The following is a 21,325-nucleotide window of genomic DNA, read 5'->3' on the forward strand; positions in this document are numbered from 1 at the left end:
TGCCATCTAAATTAGGACATACTCCACAAGTGTTGGACTAAAATCAAAACCCCGCCAATACGCTGTTCCTGGATCCTTTGGGGCCAGGTTTCATGTAATGAACACACAGTTCTTTGGAGCCAACACATCAGCAACAGCTCGGCGCTGAATTGAGTTAGGCCAGGGCATCTGGCTTTCCATCAGCTCCTCCCTCCAGTGTCCTTCCTTCCTGGGCTACCAGCGCTAGCACCGAAGGGGGCTGGGTCTTCGGATGGGGCAAGGAGAGGATGGGCGCACTGGCCAGGGCTTTGTTCTCACCTTTCAACATCCAGGCCACTCTCACAGGGTTTGGGATCACAGATGGACAACCAGACTGAAATGTGTGTCAGTCTGAAATGTTTACAGCCATTTCTGTGTGTCCTCAGGAAATCCTAAAGGAAAACTTAAGGATGTTTGAATTAGTTCAGAAACATCCATCACACTGGCCTCCCTTTGTTCCTCCAGCTAAGCCAGAAGTGACAACCACTGGGGCAGGTAAGCCATTGTTCTAGGTTTCCTGGGTGGCTGTTGTTTCATGAGACTGAATCAACTGTGGCTCATGCTTTCCATAAAATGTACAGTGTCTCTTCAGCTGGGCTGAGCAGGGAGTGTGTGCTCAATGACTTTAATCTTCCAGTGAACTGATCTGTACCAGTTTCAAAGCCTGAGAGTTGAGGAAAATGAGCTCGATGCGAAAGGGCCATGCAAAATCAAAATGACGAGAACGTATATTCATGGTCTGGCCCAAAAAAACAAATCAGGGGCCAGGGGTGATTTGAAACGTACCTCAAAGACCCCAGAGCCTTGTCCTCATCCCTGGGAATAAGACTGTGTAATGAACTTAACTATTTTGCTCCTTTCTTTTTTTTTAAATTATGTTAGTCACCATACAGTACATCATTAGTTTCTGATGTAGTATTCCATGACCCATTGTTTGTGTCTAACACCCACTGCTCCATGCAATCGGTGCCCTCCTTAATACCCATCACTGGGCTCACCTCCCCCTTCCCTCTAAAACCCACAGTTGGTTTCCTGGAGTCCGTAGTCTTTCATGGTTCATCTCCCCCTCTGATATCCCCCTCTTCATTTTCCCCTTCCTTCTCATAATGTCCTCCATGCTATTCCTTATGTTCCACAAATAAGTGAAACCATTTGATAATTGACTTTCTCTGCTTGACTTATTTCACTCAGCATAACATCCTCCAGTTCCATCCATGACAATGCAAATGGTGGGTATTCATCCTTTCTGATGGCTGAATAATATTCCATTGTATTTATGGACCACGTCTTCTTTATCCATTCATGTGTTGAAGGGCATCTCGGATCTTTCCACAGTTTGGCTATTGTGGCCATTGCTGCTATGAACATTGGGGTGCAGGTGCCCCTTCTTTTCATTACATCTGTACCTTTAGGGTAAATACCCAGTCGTGCAATGGCTGGGTCACAGGGTAGTACTATTTTTAACTTTTAGAGGGACCTCCACACTGTTTTCCAGAATGGCTGCACCAGCTTGCATTCCCACCAACAGTGTAAGAGTGCTCCCCTTTCTCCACAGCCTCTCCAACATTTGTTGTTTCTTGCCTTGTCAATTTTTGCCATTCTGACTGATGTAAGGTGGTATCTCAGTGTGGCTCTTTCTTTTTTTAAATTTTTATGCGTTTTTTTTAAAGATTTTATTTATTTATTTGACAAAGAGAGAGAGAGAGAGAGCGCACAAGCATGGGGAGAGGCAGAGGGAGAGGGAGAAGCAGGCTCCCTGCAGAGCAGGGGAAGCCTGATATGGGACTCGATCCCAGGACTCTGGGATCATGATCTGAGCTGAAGGCAATGGCTTAACCAACTGAGCCACCGAGGTGCCTTTCTAAAGAATCTCTAGTACTTGTCCATGGTCCCACCTGCGAGTCTCCTCCACGTTTCTCTAGCAAAACGATTAAAAAATGAATAGCCTTAACTACTGAGTAACTGTACTGACCATTTCAACCAGAGTGTCAAGCTTTCTTCTTTCTCATTTCCATACTCCAACAGAATTCATTGACTCTACTGAACAACTAGAGGAGTTTGACCTGGAGGAAGATTTCGAGATCCTGAGTGTCTAGGATAGCGGAAACGCGACTTGGCAGTCTGTCTTCTACCCGGCACAAAAAGAGCACAAACCCATTACATGAGACTTTTCTAGTCAGCAAGTGCCTGATATGCCAACAGCATACAAACTTGAAAGCAATCATGACTGAGCCAATTACCGTTTCTCAGAAAACAAACGATAATAACCCTTCCCCAGAACGAACTAGAACAATCATGGGACATAGGAACAGAAAGATTAGGAGTCATCCCTTGCTTCCTGGCTTGTCTTACTTGGCCACAGCGAGTCTTCAGCTACTGCAACGAGGAGATGGATGTCTGGAGGACAGAAACTCCCACCTTGCTTCAAGCACCAGCAGAGAAGAGATGGTTTCCCTGTGCTTCTTCATCCCTTCAGGAGTGACCTCTTTTGGGCTAAATACTAAGAAGCAATCTGTTCTCTTGCTCTAATAATAAAGTGATTGCATCAGGGAGAAAAAGGTCTTTTTAAGTTATTTGAATATGTATTTTAAATGATTATAATTCAGATCAAAAATTTGCCTGAGAAATCACATCAAATGCACCCTGGTTGATTTCCTTCCTAGCTGAGGGCAACTTGCTGTCTGATGCTGGGTGTCGCCATCCTTACTGATGTTTTTGTCAGATGTCACCCTGCCCTTCAATCAAGTCATGATCACTTTACCTGTTTATTTATTTAAAAACTCATTTTTAAATAGATTTTATTTATTTAAGAGAGAGAGAGCATGAGCGGCAGGGAGAGGCAGAGGGAGAGGGAGAAGCAGACTCCCAGCTGAGCTGGGAGCCAGACTCCAGGCTCCATCCTGGGACCCCGGGATCATGACCTGAGCCAAAGGCCTAACCGACTGAGCCACCCAGGTGCCCCAAGTCGTGATCACTTTAAGTCAGCTGTGCGCAAACTTTTCCTCCCAAGGGCCAAATAGTAAACACTTCCGGTTTTGCAGGCCATACGGTCTCTGTCACAGCCACTCAGCTCCACGGTCAAAGTGCAAAAGTGCAAAAGCAGCCATTGCCGGTGTGCACACAAATGAGCCTGGCTGGAAGCCAATAAAACTTTATTTACAAAAGCAGGTGGTGAGCTGGAGATTTGGTGTGCAGGCTGTACTTTGCCAATCACTGACTTAAAATTGTTGATTTGGGGGACATCTAAATTGGCCTTTGACTTTGACTCCATTTTGGTTGACAGCTATAATGAGAAAAAATTATTCACGTGGTGGCGTTTAATCCGTGCAGCAAATGCAATTCCGAACCGTTTCAGGATGAGCAACATAGCAAATCTTCAAGCACATTTTGATCAAATTGGCTTTGCTAAACCCTCTTTAGTGTGGCTGTACCTCAAGCCCATGTTTCTCTCCTTCCCTCTTAACTTGGGTGCATTTCACCCTCCTTCTCTACCAAGGCCCGAGGAAGGCCAGCAACCACTAGCTTGAAAGCCAGCATCAAACTAAAGTTTGTTTTGTTTTCTGTATATGTAGGAATATTAGAACACTTGTTTCCTTGAATTCCATTTTTTCCCCAGTAGGTAATATATTCCAGTAGTTCAAAAATCAAAAGGTACAAAATGATATACGGTGAAAATGTCTCTCCCTCCCATGGGTTGGTTCCCTTCTCTGAATGCTCCCAGCATCATGGCTTTCTTATCAGTCCAGAAGATATATTTTATGCATATACAAATATATGCATATATGTCTCAGATTTGATTTTAACAACCTCAACATGTCTCTACTTTTTAAAAAAGAGATTTTATTTATTTATTTTTGAGATAGAGAGCAAGCATGTGCATGTGAGGTTGGGGGGGTAGAGGAGCAGAGGGAGAGGGAGAGTCTCAAGCAGACTCCTCACTGAGCGAGAAGCCTGATGTGGGGCTTGGCCTCATGACCCTGAGATCACGACTTGAGCCAAAACCAAGAGTTGGATGCTTAACTGACTGTGCCACCCAGGTGCCCCAACATTTCTCTACTTTTGATTTCTCTGTAAAGGATCCTGAGGCCCCAGAAGTATGGAAACCCATTTCTTGAACTCTAGCATGGATGGGGCTAAAAGCAGTTGTAGGTGTATTTTGAAAGAAGTTGTGGATTTGTTGCCTTCTGCCCTTTGACTTTAATTGTATTTTTTCCACCTCAGTATTATGTTGTAAAGCTCAACTTGCGTTATCAGGCTCCGAGGGGAACTCATGAAGTATAGCGAGATGGACTTTAGAAAAGTATTCATCAGAAAACGTCCAAAGAGCCAAATGTTGATGTGTGATTCCTTTTATTTGCAAAGCACAAAGCTGACAGCATGCTTATTACTCAGGAGGTGAAGGTAACAGTAATTCAGATTATACTGATTTTGCTTTCTCTGTGTTGGCATGGTTTACATAATATTTAAGGAAACAGAATAACCCGGAAGGAATTGCCTCATGTTAACGTAGCTAGGTATTCTGGGAAACTGATAATCAGAGGAAGTGGTTAAAACACATCCCCCTGCAGAGAATGCAATACACTTTATAGTCCACTCCGGCTTGTTTTAGGTCTGCCAACTGCTAAGGAGAGGAGTGTGCTAGATTTCTATGAGACTTAACAATGTATTAAAATAGTTTAACAGGCTACTTGTGAAAGAGCAATTGGATGGACATTTTAATGGAAAGTCTCTAACAACAGCCTCAGAACTCAAAGGACCCAAAATACCATGGCTTCGATTTGCCCCACTGCACACATCTGGATGGCATTTGGAATAAACAGGGACCTCTGAGAAACTGGGACAAGGGCTTTGTCTTTTTTTGTTCCTGGAGTCCAAAGCAAAATTCACACCTTCTTACCAATCTGCCTCTCTGCCCCCAACCCCCCCCCACCCCACCCCCGTCCGGGGCCTGGGAGAAAGGGGTGTGGTTCTCATTTCCCTTTCTGGGCCTGGCTGCACTTGGTGCCTCCCCTGCTCTACTCTGGACTAGGCCAAGTTCTAGGTCTCTGGCTGGGGAGGGCGCTGGCAAGGAGGAAGTAATTCATTGGGGACCATCTGAAGTTAACAAGCCCCTCCTGAAGCACTCTGGGGCCCAGCTTGGCTCACCCTCGAAGGAACCAAAGAGTACCCCGGGCTGCTGGTGGGCATCCCAATCCAGGTCCACCGCCTGCCTAGACACAGTGGGTCCCCTGGATGAGTAAGAGCTTCCCCATGCAGGCTCAAGCCACCCTATGAATGCTTAGCCAGAGAATTTTCTGGCTGAACGTGGAAACACTAGCTTCTGGTTTAAGCCAAATAATGGGGTGACCTCTGGACAGAAAGAGATGACTTCTCAGCTATGGTGAAGGGCTTTCTGATCAAGACAATGAGGAAAGCTAGGAGTCTAAGAAAGCAGTCGCCCAGCAGGTCTTTCTGAGGTAGCCGTGAATAAGCCTGCAAACATCCACATCCAACAACAGCACCAGGTTGAAATGGGACAGCAGACCCCAGTAGGGTGGGCTCACCCATCGGGCCTGATGGTCAGGGTGACCAGTGTCCAGTAGTCCAGCCCTCAGGAGACTCCGATGTATGACTTGACGGAGAGGCAACAGGGCAGGGGTCCTTCCTTCTTCAGCTGTGAGGTGACCGTTGTGTGGGGGAGGGGCGGGCAGGGGGTGGGGGTGCCGCAGGTGCCCCTCTACAAGCTTTTCATACACACCTGGCAGCGGCTGACGCGGGTGTGGAGCTGCCCAGCCTTGAGTGTTTCAGACACCGGTTCCTCCCTAAACTGCTGCCTCTCTTCCACCGTCGTCAGCCAGAAACTGTACTTGTTGGCAAAGTAGTGGCAGGTGCCCCGGGCCCCGCTGCACTCGATGAAAGGAGTGGCTCGGAAATCCTCCAGGCAGGAGCCGGGGGAGACCAGGGACTGGCCGCCGCCCTCGGCGCCCGCCGCGGTATGCTGCAACAGATGGGGTCAGCGCTTCAGCCCTGGGCCCTTCCGCAGCTCTGGCCCCTGGCTCAGCCCTAGCATCTAGCCTGCACCCCCAAATCTCCTAGGACCACTTGAGCTTGCAGCTCCTCAGGGCCAGGAACATTTCCTCCAAGCTCCCCAAGTGACCTCCTAACCCACTGCGCTTGGGTAGCGGGGACCTCTTGGCCAGTGTCCTCCCCCCAACAAACTCCCAACATGCCACTGACTTCCGAAGTGTGTTCGGCAGCTCCTTGCCAATCCCCGCGGGCAAGTAAGTCTGAGAAAAGCTGAATGAAAGCAGATTCAGTAGGTTTTAGAATGCAGGTCTTCTCCAAACCCTTGTCTACTCCATGCCCTTGGTGATGAACCCCAAGAAGGGCGTGTGGTACTCCACCAAGTGGTTAAACCCTGGGCCCCTCCCCCAGCCTATCTATGAATAGTGTCGGCTCTGCAGTTAGCTTCCTTAGAACTTCTTACGTTTTCCATCTGTACCACACCCTTTAGGACAACACAGAGCATTGTTGCTTGCTGAGCACAAGTGGGCCTCGTATGTGGCCTAGCGTCCTGGCCCCCGCTTCAGGGCCCCTTCAGCATCCAAAGTCAGTACCATTCATTAGCCCATAGTCGCCAGTCACTGTACCCACAGATAGCAGTCCCTTTCATTGCACTCCCCACCCCCTCTCCCTTCATGTCAGCTGGGGTATTAGCTGGACCACAGGGGGTGAGGAAGAGGCTTCATCCCCCCCCCCCAGGGTTAGCAAATGGCCAATGGGACAGATGCCCAAGTTGGACACTCAGGGATGGCTTGCTTTACATAGCTCTGGGAGGGTTAGTCTCTTTAGAAGGGATTTTCCTGATACATGAAGCGTTAAAGCTTTCCTCATTTTGATCCTCAGATGGAACATGTTCTGGAACAAAGGACACACTACCCTGCCTTACTAATTGGGCAGATGTTGTATATTTTACACTTGGCACAGGACTCAGGCTTGTTGTTGGGAATGTTGCTTTTTGTGTTGGACAGTTGTGTCCCCAGAGTTCTTAGGCCACCTTTGAATCATTTTCTCCCTCTTTTCTCCTTCTTAGCAGGCATGTCTTATGGTCCCAAGATGCCGTACTAGGCAGTCCACATTCCCACCCTTACATGTTTTCAGGAAAATATGGATATTCTAGAACATTAGAATTCTGTGAAAAGTAAGAGTAAAGAGATTCTGAGTAAGGACTTAAGAGTGCTCCCGGGAGCAAAACACAGGCGATTTTGTACAACTTTTGTACTATTCCTTGTGGAAACTCTGGGGCCTTTTTGACTTATTTCCTGGTCTGGGTGGTGGATGGGACAGAAGGAGAGGTGAGGCGACTCTATCACAGGGGGATAAACTGCCCAATTCACACAGAGCAAAACAAGGAAGTACCTCATCCCAGGTGGGCACACTAATGTGAGGAGGCCTACGGCTTTGGTAATTCTTCAAAGACACTTTCTCGTCATCTCACCCCTGGCGATCTAGCAAGGAAGCTCTACTTCAGCAGGGGCCACCCTGGTGTTCCCTGGGAGCGATTCTGGCCCGAAACCTGCCTTTTGCTTATTTAATGTCTGAGCCCCCACCCTGGATAGTCACACAGAATGGTGTGTGAGGGAGTTGATGCCTCCTTGGGTTTGCAGATGTTCTCAGCTCTTTCTTACCAAGACATACACCTCTCTTACCACAGCTGGCAAGCAGCAAAAACCTCAGTAAGGATGTAGAAACAGAGTACACCCTCATCTGAGCCTTTCAGGAGGACATGGCGGTGGCTGGAGGGGCCTGGGACCGTGGGCAAAAGAAGAGGAGTGGCCATGCCCAGCCTGGGCCATGAGAGTGTGTCCCAGCCTTGAGGTTGGGGGGCAGCCTCTCCCTCATTGTCCACCAGGATCGGCTGTCACCTCCCTCCCTCGCTTGTGGTGTACCTGAAGCAGGCATGGAGACGTCAGGGCCTTTGCCCGTGATTCATAGATATTCTCACCCTGGACTGCTAGGTGCAAACTGCTCCCTTCTACTCACTCTCAGAATCACCCATCATTCATGCAGAACTCGGCCAAGGTCAGGCCAAGCCTCTTCCTTCATTTCAAATTCTGTGCTTCCTACATCATGTTGCTTGAGCCTCCGAACCTGCCTGAGGGACCCTCCCAGGGTCCCCCCCACCCCACCCCCGCCCTCTGCCTCTACACTGGGGAAGGGGACAAGGCAGGGCCTCACCATGAGGAAGGAGTACCCGATCCAGAGGCTGCGCCAGCCCAGGGGGCACCGCGGGATGGTGACATCCTGGCTGTGCACAGCGATGGCCTGCGAGGGCGCCTCGCACACAGAGCAGCGGCTGATGTACTGGGGGATCTGGGCCTGGCCCACGGGCATCATGGGAATGGGGGCGGTGGTGGAGAGCCAGTAGGATTTGTCATTACGCCCGGCGTAGTGGCACACTTCGTCCATGTTGCAGTAGATGAAGGGCATGGTGCTGAAGCGGGGCAGGCAGGAGCCAGCAAAGCCTGGAAGGAGAGCAGGTGGGCAGGGGCGGGTAAGGTGGGGCCGAGAGGCGGGGCGGGGACCGTGCCCAGTGCCGCCAGGGCTGGACTGGCCCGGCTGGCATCCAGCCACTTGTCCCAGAGCAGGGACGGCCCTCCTTCCAGGCCTGGAACATCGTGCATCTGCTGGCGTCTGTTGGTCAAATCCTATTCTCAACACACAAACAGGGAAGTTTGAGAATGAAAGGAATCTTTGTCTAAGCCGTGGAATGACTCCCTAATTAATCTGCTGTGTCAAATCTGCATTGAATAGAGTGAGTCTGTGGTTCAGAGTCGGCACACCTGTAGACAATACAATTAATTCCCGGGTAATTGCTGTTACCCCACAGGTCATATTATTATTATTATTCCTGCTTAACATGCCGAACATTGTCCTAAGCGTTTTCCACTGGGTGATTCATGTAATCCTTATAGCAGCCTCTGAGATAGGTACTAGCCTTAGCTTTGTTTCTATTTAAGGAGGAAGTGGCAGTTCAGAGAGGTGGAAGAACTCATCTAGGTTTCCCAGCCAGTAAGTGGGAGCGCCAGGGTTTAAACCCAGATATGCCTGACGCGACAGCTACTGTTGAAATCCTGCTACCCAATGGTGGGCCCACCCCAGGCTGAGAGGACAGAAGAGGGGAACTCTTGATCCCTGTGGTGGTGGTGGGGGGGGATGACCAAGGCTGGTGTCAGAGCCGGTACTTACCCAGGTCCTGATTGTGGGCTTTCTCCTGTCCCTCCACGAACAGCAAGCTGTAACCTACCCACAGCTGGCTCATCCCGACAGGGCACAGGGGCACCTGTTCCGACTGGCTGTGCTTCACCAAGGTGTACCCCACTCTCACGCTCTGCCCAGGCACTCCAGCCCTCCCGAAGGGACCCTTCTTCCCTGGAGCGCCTGAGAGGGAGACAGCAGGAAAGGGGGCGGGGGGTGAGCCGCTCATAAAGGCAGCCACTGATCTCAGGCCAAGCACCCAGCTGGGCTCACTGGATCCTCACAACAACCCGATTACCCCGATTTGTAGACAATGGAACAGACTCACAAGTCCCCCAGCCCGTGGAGCTGGAATGCCCGCTCAGGCGTATCCAGCCGCGGAGTCCCTATTTGAAAAAGTGTGCTTATCCAGCTCCCTTCCCACAGCCACCAGGCCTCCTGTCCTCTATGAGGGCAGGAGGGGGCCGAGGGGGCGACTCCTTGGAGCTTGCAGTCTCTCCCAGGACATAACCGGGCCCCTGCTGAATCAGAGGCAGCAAAAGCAGAATTGGGACTAGCGGGGCAAAAATCCCACCAGTTCTCCTGCCCATGGAAGACGTGGCTAGTAAATCGTACCCCTTTTCCCACTGAGTCTCAGAGCTGTTCTCTGTGCAGGACAACTGATTTGCCATCTCTGTTACCAAATGGGAAGTAAGTAGCAGCCATTCCTCACCTCAGACTTTCTTATGCCTTGAACTACCCCCTTCCCATCCATGTCAGAATCCCAGGGTAGAAGAGGGGAGGTGCAGTGCCAGGGGCCAGGCTAGAGGACAGTCATAGCTCTCAGAGAACCCAGAGAAGGATTTGGAAGGAGTCCTTTGCCTTCCAGAATGTGGTGCTCTCATCCTTCCTAGGGTCAGAGGTGGATGGGAGCGAATGAAATGCAGTCTGGGGGGCGCCTGGGTGGCTCAGTGGGTTAAAGCCTCTGCCTTCGGCTCAGGTCATGATCCCAGGGCCCTGGAATCGAGCCCCGCATCAGGCTCTCTGCTCCGCAGGGAGCCTGCTTCCCCCTCTCTCTCTGCCTGCCTCTCTGCCTACTTGTGATCTCTGTCTGTCAAATAAATTAAAAAAAAAAAGAAAAAAAGAAATGCAGTCTGGTTTTCCAGGCTCCTTTCAGTGTCAGGCTTTACTACCCCATTTCCTGTTTCTCAGATTTGAGATTCTGGCTCACTCCAAATCCCCCTACCCTCATGGAAACCCTCGGCCCCCTGGTGCTGACATCACCACACCTTCAAATCCTGGAGGGCCTTGCAGTCCAGGAAGACCAGGGTCGCCGAGAGCCCCAGGCGGGCCGGGGAGTCCGTTGAGGCCATCTTTGCCAGGGATGCCAGGTAAACCTTTGGAGCCTGCAAGGAGAGAAGGCCCGCAGCTGGGACTCAGTGTGGCAAGTCCTTGAAAGCAGGCCCCAGGGAAAAAGGACTTGTGTGTTATGCCCAGAACTGACCAGGAGAGGGCGCACTGACCATCATGTTAGAGCACTCCTGGGCTGAGCCGCCTCTGCTAGTTCTTAGCTTCCTGGCCTGGCTTCTCCATCCTGGGACCACTGCTCTGCACTTAACCCTTCTGAGCACCCTCACACCTACTCCTCCCTTTCTCTCATCCTCCCAGCTATGCACAGAGTGCACAGAAACTGTCAGAGTCCCATGTCACAGATGAGAACACCTGCACCCAGAGAGACTACTCACTTTCCAGAGCTGGTGCATCAGCTGGGATTGGAAGCTGGAATTGGAAGCTGGGTTTTTTGACCACCAACCCGCACCAAGCCTCGGGCTTTGTCCATGGCTCTTGACCTCCCACCACACTTCCTCCTTCCTTCGGCAGCACATTAGAAAGGGAAGCGCTGCCCTGCCCGGAGTAGTTGCTATGTTCTGCCCACACATTTTCTAAAGCCAAGTACTTCTGCTGACCTTGCTGGCCCCCGCTTCCCAACAAGAAGTTTGGGGGCTTTGTGAAGGAATGGAGGAAATGCTCTGAGCCGGAGATCCCAGCCAGTTGCTTCAGCCTCTCAGGCAAGGCCGTCTTAACTCCCCTCCCCGAGAAGTCCCCTGTTGCTGGTGCTTTCCTTACCTTGGAGGCCTACAGGGCCTTGAACCCCAGGGTCTCCCGTGAGGCCAGGGATGCCTTCGATGCCTGGTAGACCCATGGGTCCAGGAGGAACCTGAACAGCTTCTGTAATTGGTGTTTGTCCAGGAGCACCTCGGGGTCCGGAAAAGCCTGGGGACAAGTGGGATAGATGGAAATATCAGGTGGAGGCAGAGGAGGCAGCCGGCACAGGGCCCCAGAAGCTTGCTTTCCTACCTGGCCATTGCCCGCTTTCTGCTTTTGCTATTTGTCCCCACGGTCCCCACTGGATCTGTCCAGAAAGACTGTCACTACCCTTTATGTGATGTCCTCTTTTCCCACCTACCTCCCCAGTGAACTGGTAACTTCTAGAAGGCAGGGAGTGGGTTACATTCATCATGTTTCCTCAGGGTCTGGGACATGGTTTCCTAGGGCCTGGGACATGGTAGGCAAATCAGGACACATTTGTGGCCAATGAGGTGGCCTGAGCTTTCGTCTGGGGCTGGCGTCGCTGGTTTGCTCCCTCACTGGTCAGAGCACAGGGCCAAGGAGGCCAAGGGGAGGAATCCAACCTCAGAGATTCAGCTGGCACCACAGCCTAGGACCCTGAGCCTGACCTGCCGGTTTACGAAGAGACACACGAGCTGATTTGCTTACTATTTCATTGACCAAATATTTTTCAAGTGCCTGTTATGGGGCACACCCTGGTAGACTGAGGCACAGAACGTTGTGGAGATTACGGTCTGGTAAGAAAGATGGGAGATGCATAACCTGACAAATACCATTCATCTCCCTGCAAGTTGTGAGAAGCTCTACAAAGGAAATGAACAGCTCAGTGACGGTGAGCTGAGGGGACCCTGGGGTGGAGAATCTGCTTGAGAAAGAGTAACAAGTGGCCTCTTAGAAGCAGGGACATTTAAGCTGAGACCATTAAAGATGAGGAGGAGCAGGGGTGGAGTGGAGGGCAAGAGGACTCAAGGAAGTAGACCTCACCTGTGCAAAGGCCCTGGGGTCAACTGGGTTGGCTAAATGAAAGAGGCTGGTGTGGCAAAGAAGGGGAACAGAAAAGAGGAAGGGCTGATGATGAGGATGAAGAGGGAGTCATCCCATGGGACTTTGGGAACCACAGTTCATTGCTCTGCTATGGGAAGCCAGTGGAGGATTTATGTCTTATAAGATCTCTCTGACTGCTTCATGGAGAAATGATTGTTGGGGGAGCTGCCCAACAGGGGAGGAAGCCAAGAGGCCAGTTAGCAGGTCACTGCAGCGATTCCATTGAGAACTGGCTGTGCCCTGGACCCAGGTGGCAGCCAGGGAGGGGCTGAGAGGTGAGCAGATGCACACATATTGAGGGGAAGCAGCCCGTAGGGCTTGCTAACAGTTTGGGTGTGCATGAGAGGATGGTGGTAAAGGATGGAAAGAGTCCTTCATTTCCAGAATTGAGCCCATGGCTAAGTGGCGATAAGTGCAAACCAAACTGAATGTGCCCGCAGAGGCAGAAAGAGTGCAGAGGGGAGATCGGCGGCTGGACCCATGGTGGTAGTGACCTTCAGTTCCGGAAGCGGCCGGAGGCAGCGATGCCCCAAGCTGGGGAGATACCCTCCCTGGGGGAGCTTCATTCAGCTGCCTCAGACATCCAGGCTTTCTTGGTGTGGTGAGCAGTGTAGGTAGGCTCCTGTAGGTTAGTGACCCCCCAGACCCGTCCCTCAAGCTCGGTAGCATCCAGGCACGTGCTCTCAACTCACCTCTGGGCCCCGCCTTCCCCTTCATTCCAGGAAGTCCTGGGTCTCCAGGTGGCCCAACTTTGCCTGGAATCCCCATGAAGCCAGGCTCACCTCTCACGCCTGGCAAAGCCCAAGGGAAAGCAAGTTAGGGCCTGGCACGGTAGTGCAGGTGGGGGACAGCAGGGTTGAGACTGGGCAGATTTTAGGGTGGGAAGGGCATGATCAGGAAGGGGCCATCTCTAACTGTGGAGTGGGAAAGGGCCCAACAGCCAGCCGTGCAGCCATACCTTTCAGTCCTAGCTCTCCTGGGAGGCCAGAAAAACCTGGAATTCCTTGGTCTCCCATGGGCCCTTGAGGGCCAGGAACTCCAGGGAAGCCAGGGTCTCCAGGGTCACCTTGATCAGAGGATGGCCCAGGGGGCCCTGGGGGCCCCGGGGAGCCGGGGCGGCCTAAGGATAAGATCAGAAGAGGAATGAGGGCAGATGAGCAGGAAGCGGCCACCACCAAAGGCCTTGGGGCTGCTAGGAAGCAAAAGCCCATTCCCGGGGCAGAGAATGTTCCCTTGCTGTGTGTGGGGTCCCAGTGCCTGGACCTTCCCAAACCCTACAAACAAATGCAGCCCGTTCCAGTTCCCTGTGTCCCTGCTGGGGGAGGGATGTGGGGCCAAGTAGGCCCATGTATGTCCAGCAGTAGGAATGCGGCCGGACTGTATCAGGACCTCTCCCAAATCTGGACAAAAGGCAAAGGCCAAACCTCTTCGGGGCTTCCTGTCTTTACCTCGCTCTCCATCTAGGCCTGGTCGCCCAGGGTCGCCAGGCTGTCCCACTATGACTGAGGGCGAGGAGAGGCCTGGGGCACCAGGCAGACCAGCAGGACCCTGGAGACCTGGGAAACCTGCAAAGAATAAATGAAAGGGGCCACTATGGGCTTGGTATGGTCAGGCTTTCTCAGAGAAAATGGAAGGGGTTAGGTGGGGGCCAGACCAGCGAAGGGCAGCAGACACACAAGGTTACAGTGATTCCCTGTTCTCCCCTGCCCCACGCTCCCTCCTCTACAACACCCCCACCCCCAGCAGGTGCCTCGGTTCCTCCTCAGGATGGAGCTTTGGAAAGTTCTAGCTCTCAGTGTCACTGGAAATGGAAATATTTCAGACAGATTTCCCTCAAATGGGGAAGAAAAGAAGGCATGATGAGTACAGCACCTGGCCCTGTGGCACATTTTCATTGAATTAGCCAGTTATGTCTGGGGCTGCCCAGAGAAAGTATAAGGGGTGGGATGGAGCATGGGCTCTTGCCAAAACAGCCGCCTGCTGGGTCTGAGTAGAGGTCCCAAGAGGGCTGCAGCTACCGGTGTCTTCTAGGGCTAATTTCTGGGTCTTCTAGGTAAACTGGAAAATACTTTTACAGACAACTCATGGTATCAGCTGGATGCTTGCTTAATTTCTCTATACCATATCCCTTTCCCCCCTTTTGATCAAAGAAAAAAGCCATTTATTAGAGTAGATACAAAAATACTCATCTGCTCTGATAATTTTTACATGTTTTCCATTTGGGCAATGATTTCTACTATAATGCTCAAAACCAGAAAATTTTAATGGATTACAGATTTGTTGAATATGCACACAAAGACATACACGGAATCTTGGTCAGAAACCGCATCAAAGCCATACGTAAAATGTCGAAGTCCATCTTAAACTTGTAGCATGAAGGAAATGTATTTATTATTTTGGCATATTCTAGAATACATTCCAATGAAGAGAAACAGATTCCCACTGGTTGATAAACTATTCTGGTGGTTGAGATGATTTTTGTTTGTAACAATAACGTCCAAAAATACTAATGTTGAATTTTTGTTTTTCTGATGAAGAAAGCCAAAAATACTAAGGTGGAACTTCTTGTTATTTCGTTAAAGAAATAGTAAATCCATAAAAATTCATAAAGAAAGATGGCAGATTAGTGAATTCCGGTGGTTTTTACAGCTCATTAATGAACCGAATGCAGATGGAACATAAAGGATAAAAAAGTAAATTTCAAGAAAAGGCTCCAATTATTATAGGTCTGGAAACAAGACAAAAGAAAACATGAAAAACCAGTTGTAAAGCCATGTGGTGCTACTTATAAGTATGGTCAGTTAGGTCTCGATGAACCTTTCAAGTATTTTTCTTTGTCACAAAGGTAAACATCTGAAAAGAAAGACATATTGTGTTTTTTCCTGAAAATATAGCTTTATATATACACATACATATATTTATATATATAAAATATATATATATATATATATATATAGTGAAATGAAGCAAAAAGCAATAAGCAAGACACCAGATGGTAATATGGGCAGCACACAGACTATAAAAAGCTCCCATAGTAGTTTTTGGAGGTGCCTTCTCTTTTTACCTGTTTCTTGAGTTTCGAATTCCACCAATTTAGCATTAAAACTGAAATACAGGTTCTACTGATCTCAAATAGTAAAAAAAAAAAAAAAAAAAGTTCACGTATTTCTTTAAGAATGAGGCACTTTAAAGGAGTACGTGAAAATGCCGGATGACATGTTTTTCCAACTCATTTGAGTGTCTAAGACTTAAGCCTAGATACACAAATACAGCCTCTAAATATTTAGTGCAAATGAGAAAATGAATGGTGGGTTTCAAAGTTATTTAGATAAAGGTATTTTAGGACAGGGACTGGTTTGGGAAGTTTGCTTTGGGGTAAATCTTCATTTTACACTGATTTCTACAATCATAACAGAGATAGGTTTCTATGGGGGGGAAGATATTTGCTGTGTACTTTTAAAACCATGTTTTAATTAGATATTTAGAGGAGCAGAAGAATATTTATAAATCGCAAGTAAAAAATCACCCAGATAAAAATGAGCATCTCTGTTCCAACCACCCAATTTAAGAAAAAGAAGAGGACATTACCTTTGAATTTCCTTGCATGCCCTTCACAGATCCCTACTACCTTCCCTCCCTTCCAAGGGGCAACCACTCCTGAATTTTGTGTTCCGCATTCCCAGTTTGAACACACGTATCTGTGTCCTTAAAAGATATAGTGCTTGTTTTCATTTATTTATAAACTGTGATCAGTGGAATCATACCCAACGTCTTTCTCTGCAACTTGGGTTTTTGTTTGTTTATTTGTTTTTTCTTTGTTTGTTTGTTTTAAATCAACATGGTGTTCCTGAAATGTAGGCATCTTCACATGTGCTTTTTACTACATTTGTCATTGTGATTTTCTTATTACCACAGAGAGTGAAAGGAAATGGATAATTTAATGACTAGACATCCATAGTCAAGATGGGAAACCATCTGGGTTTTGCTTCTATCCAGGCCCCCTCTCTCCACCTCCTGTGGAAAAAGCCACACACTCTGCCTATAGGCTCAGACCCTGTGGGAGCCCCCACTCAGGAGAAGCTGCTGGCTTTCAGAAAAGAACAGGTTGGTCCAAACCAAAAGAAAGAGGAAACACAGAGAGAGCAGATGCACCAATATAAAATTCAGCAGAAAATGAATTAATGTAGGAATTAGTTCCTGGAAAACAGATACGCATTATACAAACATGCACATAAATAAGAAGCAGGGGGTCCTCAAGCTCCAGGAGTAAACGGAGGTGCAGAACATTTTGCAAATAGGGTTGCCCAGAGAATACATCATGATATAATGGAAATTTCTTAAGCACCTACTATGTGCCAGATGCTGTGCTAAGTGCTTTCATACCTATTACCTCACTCCTCATTGGTTCCTCACCAAACCTGTGCAGTCGATTCTCTTATTATGCCCATTTTATAGAAAAGGAAAATGAAGAGTCCTTTGAGGACTGAGGGGCGAGTCATTTCCTTGTTCAAGGTCATATAGCCAGTGAGGGGTAGAGCTGGAATTTGAATCCAGCAGTCTGACTTCAGAGCCCATACTCCTAGGTGAGATGCTACACTAAATTTGTTTCCTGTCTTACATCGAGTGCCTTGTATCTGGGTCTTCAGAACATTCCCAAGGAGAAGGAGAGAATCAGAATTCATTTTCACCATTTGTGAGGTAGGGAAGGGAAGGCTCAGAAGGAGACTTCAGATGACACCATGAGTCAGGGGCTGAGACGAGGGCAAAAACTGCTTTCTAGTAAACCCCACAGATCCTGAGTGCTTGTGAGTGCCTATCCTACGGAGACATTTATCCTCTTAGTCTTGGGCTCCTTCCGGCAGCCATGCTGTCTTTTAAGGGCCCTGGCAGTAGAGCGCCATCCACCCTGGATGTTGAGGAACTTCTGGCAAATCTCTTGCTAAGTGGACAAGCCCTGTCCCTCAAGACCTTTAAAGTCAGGCCCTGGCCAAGGGTACAAGAGAGACCCTGGGGTTAATAAGGGAGAGCAGGAGGGAATAAGGAGGCTAAAGGGAGCTCACTGGACTTCTCCCTGACAGGCCTTCCGGAAAAGCCCTAAGCATGGCCCCCAGCTCAGCCATCAGTTCCATTGAGTTCCATGATCCCCAGGGACATGAAGATATGCACAACTCAACCCTGTGAGCCATGTGGCCCTGAGGAGCCCCAACCTTGGCTCCCTGGCCAGGCCATACTCAGCTTCTATAAGGCCTGACTTGGGCTCACTTACCTCGGACACCTTTTTGTCCTTTTATGCCTGGCTTCCCTGGGGCTCCGAGGCCAGTTCCTGGAGAACCTCTTTCCCCTTTGGGACCAGGCAGGCCAGCTGGCCCAGGCACGCCGGTTATACTAGGTCCTAGGAGGAGATGCAGACAGAGGAGGGATAGAACTCAGTGCAGTTGAGGCCCTCATGCCTAGCTCACAGGCTCAGGGACTGTGTGACACATGCCAGAAAAGGAGTACTTAAGTAACCAGAAGGAGAGCTCATTCTGGGTAGAAGGACAAACTTCTTTGCTCTTCCTCCTTCCTCCACAAATCAAGGCACCTCAGACCGGGGCAGGAGGGGGCTGGCAAGGAGATCTATGAGCTGAAGGATACGGGATACCCCACAGTTGAGAACTCATGGCCAGCCCCCACCAGCCTTCTGGAAGAGCTGATGCTCTCCTTCTTGCCCTTGAGGGTCTTCCTCACCTGGATTTCCATGGGTTCCCTTGGTTCCTGGAAGCCCATTCAGTCCATGTAAACCAGGAAGTCCAGGGAAACCTGAGGAGACAGAGTATCAGAAATGGCTCTGGCAACTTCTGAATCATGAAGGGTCCGCCAAAGGTCCTGCCCCCCAGGGCCTTGCGAAGTCCTCATTTTAAAGGTCCTGGTCTTTCTGGAGGCATTACTCAGTGCTCTAAGGGAGAGCAGACCATTCCCTAACCTCCACTCTAGCTCTTCCTGACTCTACTTAGAGACCCATACAGCTTTAAGAGCAGGGCGGTAGATGATTCAGTCTCTTTGACAACACAGTGTGGCAATGCCAAGACCTAGAGGTGCCAGCAGCCAGAAACTCGTTGCCCAACCCTGATGCCAGGAAGACTACGTGTGCCAGGATGACAGCCTTCCTCACTAACTCTTCTCTCCACGTATTCCATGTTCTCCTCTTCTGATTATCCAACACGTGGCCCAGCCAACGACCCCCCTGGAAATGGCTTGCCTCCAGAGAGTGTCTCCTAATATAAAGGAGTTGCTGTCCTTTTTCTGAGGGAAGAATCCCTTTCCCCATGACCTCCTCTCAAATACACATACCTTTGGTTCCCATTAGGCCAGGGGGTCCCAGGGACCCAGGGGCCCCTGGTTTGCCTGGAGAACCCGGAAACCCTGGATTTCCTCTCATGCCTGCAGTCCCGGGGAGCCCTGAAAGAGAAAACAAGGCAGGAGCTCAGACTGGACCATGGCTTGAAGCCAACCCTCAGTTTTTCAGAATACAGTCGTCGGGTGGCACAGTACCTGGGGGGCCAGGAAGGCCAACATCTCCAGAAATCCCAACATTCCCATCTTCACCTTTGCTTCCTGGGAAACCCACATCACCAATGATTCCGTCTGTTCCTTTCACGCCTACAAAATCAAGAAAAATGCTGAGTGATCAGGCCCTGTTTCAGGCACCATGTTTCTCCCAGGGAGAGAGGCAGCTGGAAAGGAAATCTACTTGAAATCTCAAGAGAGTCAGGTCCAGTGAAAAACCTCTGAAAAAGATGGTAATGGTAGCTGTCTTTGCATTTGCAAGGTGCTGCCCACTAAGGTAAGTCAATGTGTTCTGAGTGCCCCCATAAGGAGGAGTAATGTGTGGAAATGTCTGAGAACCAGTTTAGATAACTATAAACCAAGGAAGGGAAGCCATTATCCCAAAGGTTTTACTAGACTTACCCCATGAGTCTCAAGGGAAAAGTAAACTGGTTTGCTTGGGGAAACTGTGGGCTGCCTATGAGCAGATATGTGTCAGGGTAGAAATTTCTCTGCACTGGATAGAAATTACAGAACTTGGGGGTTGACCTCCCCAATTCCTCCTGATCCTCAGTTTTGAGACATGTGAGATAAAAGGACAGAAGACTTACCTTTAAAACCAGACTCTCCAGGTTGTCCCTTGGGTCCTGGGCTACCGGAAATTCCAAATGTCTGACCTTGATCTCCTAGGGATATGAAGATATTGTCCAAGTGGTCAAGAGAAGATAGACCTCATTTTGCAGCAAAGAGATCTTTTGATGGCAAAGCCTTTTCAGATTCAATGTAGCCAGAGATCTTTGACAAAAGTATGCATTGGGCAAAAGTGACCAATCACCAAAAAAAGGCTGGGATACTATCAGGCTATTGGCAAGAAATGCTGTTACGTGAAGCATATCTCCACTGGGAAGACATCGCTAGGTTCAGCATGGGCAGAGAAGATGGGAGGAGGGGTGCTAAAACATCACCAGAATGAAACAATGATGATGGCAAGTACGGGAAATTTTCCTGCCCTGTGGGCTTGGTTCAGCAGGGATAAAGACTGTCTTGAGCTGAGGCCCTCCTCTGCTGCAGAGTTTGGAAGGCAAGTGGGTCAAACCACTGTTTGTCACACATGTTTGAGGAGCAAAGTCTGAGAAGGGGGCTTGGCCAAAGGGAAAAAGTAAATCAATTCACTTCCCTTTGAACACCGAGTTTCCTTCCCCAAGAACCCTGAGCCTGCTAGAAATCCACCTTACTCTGGAAACACCCATTAAAAGAGAAAATGCCCATCAACTTTTAAAAAAATTATTGTTATGTTCAGTTAGCCAGCATATAGTACATCATAAGTTTTTGATGTAGTGTTCCATGATTCATTAGTTGCATATAACACCCAATGCTCATCACCACACGTACCCTCCTTAATACTCATCGCTGGTTACCCCAGCCCCCCACCCCCCTTCCTTCTGTAAACTTCAGTTTGTTTCCCGGAGTCCAAGTCTCTTATGGTTTGTCTCCCTCTCTGATTTCTTCCCATTCAGTTTTCCCTCCCTTGCCCCTGGTCCTCCGTGCTGTTCCTTATGTTCCACATATGAGTGAAACCATATAATTGTCTTACTCTTTTTGGCTTATTTCACTTAGCATATGTACAATGGAATATAACTCAGCCATCAGAAAGGATGAAGGCCCACCATCTGCACCAACATGGATAGGACTGGAGGGGATTATGCTCCTCACCTTTTGAACCTGGGAGACCAAATGTTCCTGGGAGTCCAGGAGCTCCACTAAAGCCCTGTGAACCCTTCAAAGTAATATGGAAATCATTATTTCTGCCCGGAGCTTGGGGCCTCCCACACTCTCACCTCCCACCTGCCCCTTGTCCTCCCCAAACCACTGCCTAAGAAAGGTCTACTGTGTATGCTGTGGTGGGGGTGGGGGGTGGGCATCCTGCGGAAGGGAAGGTGATGAGCCAAGGGTGGAAATGTGTTGTCAGGGTTTTTAGGGGAGGGACACTATCTGCAGATTAATCCCGGTCCCGTCATTCATAACTTCGCAATGGCTATCAAAAGGAGAATCTTGGGAAATCAAGGTGTGGCTGTTGTAGCAAGGCTCTTTGAAAATACAGGACATAATCGTCCAGCCAGATGTTTGGTGATGCCCCCTGCAGTCGGCTATCGCCCCCTATGCCAAAGCTCTGGAGCCATGATGCATAAGGAAAAGGATTGCTTCATGGGGAAAGCAACAGCCCTCAGCTGCAGGTTGTGCAAGCTTCAGGTTCCTGCAAGGAACCACATAACAGGCTGGATGTGCGCAGGTCCTGGAGTCTGCATTTGGGTTAATGTTACCATTTTCATAGAAATGCTTTCCCACTTTGACCCCATCCCTCCAAGGGGAGGAGGAGTCAGGACCATCCAGC

At 49.4% G+C, this 21,325-nt stretch overlaps 2 protein-coding genes across 2 annotated transcripts in view; one reads left to right on the top strand and one right to left on the bottom strand.

Annotated features, from left to right (window-relative positions):
* Positions 1–4,853, top strand: part of ATG4A (autophagy related 4A cysteine peptidase) — a 52,294-nt gene extending 47,441 nt beyond the window's left edge. Inside the window, exons 12-13 of the mRNA XM_080795775.1 lie at positions 405–513; positions 2,044–4,853. Of these exons, the coding sequence (XP_080651901.1) occupies positions 405–513; positions 2,044–2,114 (180 nt within the window). The 3' untranslated portion in view covers positions 2,115–4,853. The remainder of the gene's footprint in view (positions 1–404; positions 514–2,043) is intronic.
* COL4A6 (collagen type IV alpha 6 chain) overlaps positions 4,354–21,325 on the bottom strand; it is a gene marked incomplete at its 5' end in the record, with an annotated part of 276,139 nt that continues 259,167 nt past the window's right edge. The window contains 14 exons of the mRNA XM_080795774.1: positions 4,354–5,995; positions 8,236–8,522; positions 9,247–9,438; positions 10,524–10,640; positions 11,362–11,508; positions 13,101–13,199; positions 13,367–13,528; positions 13,857–13,973; positions 17,675–17,800; positions 18,136–18,207; positions 18,739–18,846; positions 18,940–19,047; positions 19,545–19,619; positions 20,647–20,710. Of these exons, the coding sequence (XP_080651900.1) occupies positions 5,735–5,995; positions 8,236–8,522; positions 9,247–9,438; positions 10,524–10,640; positions 11,362–11,508; positions 13,101–13,199; positions 13,367–13,528; positions 13,857–13,973; positions 17,675–17,800; positions 18,136–18,207; positions 18,739–18,846; positions 18,940–19,047; positions 19,545–19,619; positions 20,647–20,710 (1,935 nt within the window). The 3' untranslated portion in view covers positions 4,354–5,734. The remainder of the gene's footprint in view (positions 5,996–8,235; positions 8,523–9,246; positions 9,439–10,523; positions 10,641–11,361; positions 11,509–13,100; positions 13,200–13,366; positions 13,529–13,856; positions 13,974–17,674; positions 17,801–18,135; positions 18,208–18,738; positions 18,847–18,939; positions 19,048–19,544; positions 19,620–20,646; positions 20,711–21,325) is intronic.

This window comes from Martes martes (assembly GCF_963455335.1).
Source record: "Martes martes genome assembly, chromosome: X".
NCBI lineage: Eukaryota > Metazoa > Chordata > Mammalia > Carnivora > Mustelidae > Martes > Martes martes.